Here is a 5,517-nt window from a genome sequence, read left to right on the forward strand (position 1 = left end):
AATACTTTCTTGTTTAGGAAAATACCGACGTTCCGGCAAACAACAAAGATAAGTGACAAATTAGCATAAAATCGAACCAGTTGCAAGTAGCCTGAAACGAAAATTGTACCCAGGAAAGAGGGCCAGCAGCCAAGTTCCATTCATAAGCAAATGCCCAGCACAATGGTGTCATTCAGCGTCTTCATTTACTCAAGCCAGAGGTTGGCAAGTCCGAAAAAAAACCACTTTTGTTTGGAGCCGGGCAAACACAGCGAAGGAGCAGCACAAACCTCACAAGACAAACAACTCAAGAGACGAGCGAAAACCAAAGAGAGCAAGGGGAAGGAGCCCACCTTCAGTCAGCCAGGTCTCCTGGAGCTGGCTCAAGTCCTGGAAGAGCTCTGCAGGAGAAGGGAGAGGATGCTCAGCGGGGCACTGGGGAGGGACACCGGGCTGCTCCAGCCCCGGCGGTGCCGGCGGAACCAGGAGGTGGGGACGGAGGCGCGGGGGGAGGACCCGGTCACTGCCCAGACGCCTCCACCATCCCCATCCCTCCCCTCCACGCTCAGACCCCTCTCACCTTCCGAGTCCTGCGCCGGTGGCACGCCCGGCTCACCGGGGATCTTCCCAGCGCCCAGCACAGCCTGGCCCGGGGGCTGCTACGGAAGGAACAGATCAGCGCGGAGCCCCAGCGGAGCCCAGCGTGGACCCCCAGCCCGGCGGAGCCGCCACTCACCTGCGGGAACGTGAAAGGCACCTGCTGGTCCAGGTACCCCTTCATGCTGCCCGGGGGGGGACAGCACCGGGGGCGGGTGGCGGGGGGCTGGCCCGGCCGGAGGGGTCCCCGAGCTCCGCAGCCGCGGCAGGACCGCGACCGGGGCTCTCCCGCCGTCCGGGAGAGGCGGCGACCGCGCCGAAACTTGGGACACGAGTGGGGACTGAGCCCTCCAGCCCCGCTGCCCGGACGAGCCCCCACACACACACTCTCCGCCCCGGGACAGAAACCCCACCCGGCCGATTGGGTCAGCTCGGGTCGGGTGCAGTCGGTTCACCCTGCAGTCCCTCAGCCCACGCGGAGCCCCGAGCGGCCCCGCCCCACGCTCAGACCCCCGTGGGCCCGGGGGCGGCTCGCACGGGTCGCTCTCGCCTCTCCTTTGTTTCACCGGATTTTTTTTTGTGAATGAAGCTCCGTGCTGGGACACGCCAGCCAATCCCCGCCCGCCCTGAGCCCCCGCGCGCCGGGAAAGGGGAGGAGCTTCGCCCTCGGCGACCAATCGCGTGGCAGAGCTCGGCCCATTCAGGCCTCGCGGAGCTCCCATTCATAAAAAAAAAAAAAAAATTAATTAAATAATAAATCTCCCTAAGTTCATTCATAGAAGCTGCACTCACGCTTCCTCCTCCGCCCTCCCCTCAGCCCCCTTCTCAGGGGATGCCCCTTCCGGGGAAGCTTCGACGAGAAATTGGGGGGAACAAAAATCTCACTCGTGCAGCTGGAGAAAGAATAAATGTAGTCCTGGCTGCCAGCATCAGTTTTAGTCATAGCAGTGTTAAGGGACAAAAAAAAACAAAAAAAAATCTAGTCCTGAGATTTGCACACCAAAAAAAGTGGGTTTTGCTTTTCCACCTGCCAGGGGCTGTCTCCTGGGTCGTGTGCATGCATCTTGGTTTGGATTTCAGGGTTTTTGTTTGCTTGTTTGATTGATTTTTCAAAATTTCTCCTTTAAAGTTCCACGATGGCATTTAACATTTATCGATCCTATCTTCCCCGCAAAATATATCGGTGACAGGTGAGACCTGGTGATAATACAATAATTACTCGTGGAATGTCATCTCCTGGGAGAGAAATAGGTTCTCAAGATTGAAAGAAGGCAAGGGGAAAGTTATCCCTGAGGCTAAACCTGTACATTTCTGAGGTTTTTGCTATAGGTCCCAACCCCAGTTCTCTGTACTCTGGGAAAGGGATGTCTGTGATGTTTAAGTACCCAGACAATGTACTAGTTAAGAGATAATGGAAACTTTGTTACTGGAAACTCAGTCACTCTGAAGAGGCACTAAAGCCTCTCTGAGCACAAGTCTGCTGAGGAGCAGCCGAGGGGGCTCATCCTGGAGAAAAGGAGGCTCAGGGGGCACCTTCTTGCTCCCTACAAGTGCCTGAAAGGAGGTTTTAGCAAGGTGGGGATCCATCTTTTCTCCTCAAATGGCAGCCTTCCAGGCCTTGGATCATCTCTGTGGCCCTTCCCTGGATCCTTTCCAGCCTGTTCACATCTAGAGTGAAGATAGTCCCAGTATGCAAGGAAGTTTCTTGCACCTTGTGGCTGCCTGAAACACAACACAGGCCCTGGAGAGAGTGATTTGGTATAAGGTCTTGTGAATAAAGTGCCCCTTTTAAGTATTCATGGCAGCCACTTTTTATAATGTTCTGAATGAGGGGAGGCAGTTCAGGCACTCTGTCTGCAGGAAGGAAGCAATTAAATTATTAGCACTCTGAGAAATTAAATTATGTGAATTATGGCAGAATAAGTTTAGCAAAATGCTATAATGTAAGAAAACAATTAAAAAGAGTTATATAAGGTTGGGTGGCTTCTTTATTGTGATAGAGTGTGCTGTTAATTGATGGTCATATTGCTATAATGTACCAGGGCAGTTGTAAGAGCAAATAGAGAAATCTCTGCACAGGATGTATGGAGATGAAGTGCAGAGAAAGGGCCATGTCTTCGAGGGAAAAAGGGAATTAATTTTCCTTGTGTCCTGTGAAGGGACACGAAGAGAATGACAGGGAATTTCTCTGTGCTTCAGCTTCCAAGGCTTGATGCTGCAAGAACACCTTTGGTGCTCCTCTTGACAGTGATGGAGGGAGCAAAAGTGCTTCAGAATTGGGTTCTGGAAACGGGAGAAGCAGAGAGGTTGCTCCACTGGCACTGGCAGTGCAGCCACGCAGTTTGGTACCAGCCCTGCCACTGCCATCCAGTTCCTTTCTGAGAGTACTCACAAATCTGCAAACCCTCCTGGGCTGTTTGGTCAGATGTTTTCTGAAAGGAGATGGAAGAAAATGATATCCTTTCTTTTAGGCACATTGCACTCTGTTTAGCAGAAGGAGGAGCAGGTATTTCCTGGCCAGGAAAGTAACTGCATTAGAGGGAAGGAAATTATTCTAGAAGCTGTAAGTCACAAATCACTTCCATGTAAAGAATATTCTAGTAATTAGCAAGCACTCAATCAAGGCAGGGGAGAGAAACCCAACTTCACTTGCAGATGTACAGAGAGAGGGTACCCAAAGCAAGACCCACAGCTGTTCACAGGTACCAGCAACTTGTGACATTATGGTTGAAGTAACCACCAATAAAACCCAATCAATGAAACCCCTTTTAAGTTGGTTGGATCAGTGACCCAGAAAATAGCTCCCCTGCAGAAAAGGAAATGATAGTCTATAAAGTGAGAACTCGATGGGAAAAAAATCTATTAAAGTGAGGGAGCTTTAAGGAGACCTTTGGTGTTAACTGAAACCTTTTGGAGAGAAGCCACGAAACTCGGAGCAGACTTTTAACCCTCCCGCTGCCACCGTGCCAGGAAGGGCATCCCCGGCCAGACCCAGCAGGGGGCGAACCGGGCAGGGAGGATGATCCGGGCGGGAATGAGGCGGGAGCACCGGAGCGATGGAGCAGGGATGCGGCGGGAGCACCGGGAACGCGATGGGAGGGTCGGGGATGCGGTGGGAGAGTTCAGACTCAGCCGAGAAGTTCTCAGAGTTATTCCTTGCAATAATTGTCATTGTTGGAGCGTTTCAGAACTTGTTCCCAAGCTAAAAACAAAACAAAACAAAACAAAACAAAACAAAAAACCCAATAATTTCCCAGCCGGCTCTGACAATATTTTAAATTGTCACCTACCAATTACTTCTGTTTGTCAGGGTTTTCAGTGTAAATTCACGGTAATGTATTGGCCAGATACTTCTTAGGGAATTCTGCTGCCTGTTCAGAGCACTGGCTTTTATAAGAGGCTGCAATGGCTCCTCGTGAAAGCTGCTGAGGGCCTGGCAAAGCTGTGTGTTTAACACTGGTAACGCAGCAGAGCTCTGGGTTACTTTGAGCTTTCACTCCACTGATGCACCTCCTTTTCAATCCCTGTCATATCCCACCTCAGTGTACCAGTTAAAATGCTGCTTGATCTTTTGGTAGGGGTGGAAAGGAATTGTTGGGACCATTGTTCAGCCCTTTTTTTAAATCCCTCCTACCATCTGCACTCACCCCAGCTCATCTCCCCCTCCTTCCAGCGATGGAACTTTGTGCTCTGTTAGTGAAGGTGCCTCCTGCAGCAAACTCTGGGCACAGCAGAACCTCACAAGCAAAGACAACCCCCTGTGGCTCCTCTTGTTTACTCCAGCAAAGAATGAAGTGATTAAAGAGGCCAGAACATACCTTTTCTCCCCAGGATACACAGGAGGGGCACAGCTGAATAAATATCCTGTGTTATTGCAGTCTGCTGGGCTGGGAGTTAAACTGCAGGTAGCAAAGAGCTCTGCCAAATGCAGTGATCACCACACTCCGCAACCACTGACAATCTCACAGATGAGAGCGAGTCAGAAAGATTTATAAGGAAAAAAAGGGACATTCCTAGTGTTTCCTGTGCTGGAACTGGAGCTCTCTGGGCTTCCACTGAGGACAGGGGATGACTCAGTCCAATATTCTTCTGCTCTTTCTTCATGTGCCTTCGGGTGAAGTCTCTGAGATAGAGCAGAGATGGTTCTGTGTAGGCTGCTTTTTGCACTGTCAGTCATCCCTGCACTTACAGAGCATAACCCCACACCCTTTCTGGCCTTTTAGGAAAGCTCTACACACCAGGCTGATTTCCAATGATTGCAGACTCAAGAGATCACATATTTCCAGACATTTACAGAATGCATTAAGGTTAAAACTGACAGTAATGTCTGGAAGAATCTTGAGCAGCAGATGGAGTAGTTTGAACAGCATCCCTGTGGTTTTACAGCACCAGTGATCATTGCTGGTCTTGCATGCACCACTTTTTCTGTGGCACAACAAGGGACAGCCCTTTGTAGTTGCTCCAGCACCAGTGCCAGTGTATTTCCTGAAATAAGACATTTTCAGGATTGATTGTAAGACTCTGACTCCTCTACAAGCTTGTTGAAGTACCTCTTGGTACTGGAGGGCAAAAGGGCAGGCCCAGAGTTTGTGGTCAGCTCCTGGTTTCACTGGGCACATGAATGGCTGCATCTTGTGCAGTCAAAAACAGGGCATGAAGTAAGCAAGAATGGAGAAGCAGAGTCCTAATTAGGAAAGAAAAAAGAAACAGCGATTTTTTTTTCCTAAATCAGCATTGAATGATTTTATTTTCGTGTTCTATTTAGCTGCTGAAGTGTGATAAAGTGGCCAGGACTTGATAACAGAGTAATCCTGTAATCCTTTTCTAAAGCCCACAGAGAAAAGAAAGATGTTGATTTAAGACATCCTGCAAAAGGCATGGGGGAACCTACTGAAGGCTCCTGCTGTTCAGGGTCATGGGCTACACTGCCCAGCCCACTGA

At 50.2% G+C, this 5,517-nt stretch overlaps 1 protein-coding gene across 1 annotated transcript in view; it reads right to left on the minus strand.

Moving 5' to 3' along the window:
- Positions 1 to 760, minus strand: part of ETV4 (ETS variant 4) — an 8,488-nt gene extending 7,728 nt beyond the window's left edge. Inside the window, exons 1-3 of the mRNA XM_027896063.1 lie at positions 683 to 760; positions 560 to 623; positions 333 to 380 (exon numbers count right to left, since the gene is read on the minus strand). Of these exons, the coding sequence (XP_027751864.1) occupies positions 333 to 380; positions 560 to 623; positions 683 to 760 (190 nt within the window). The remainder of the gene's footprint in view (positions 1 to 332; positions 381 to 559; positions 624 to 682) is intronic.
- Positions 761 to 5,517: the final 4,757 nt, after the last annotated feature.

The sequence above is a fragment of the Empidonax traillii genome, unplaced genomic scaffold (genome assembly GCF_003031625.1).
Source record: "Empidonax traillii isolate 1590-97213 ecotype Southwest subspecies unplaced genomic scaffold, ASM303162v1 scaffold476:size613836, whole genome shotgun sequence".
In the NCBI taxonomy this organism is placed as follows: domain Eukaryota; kingdom Metazoa; phylum Chordata; class Aves; order Passeriformes; family Tyrannidae; genus Empidonax; species Empidonax traillii.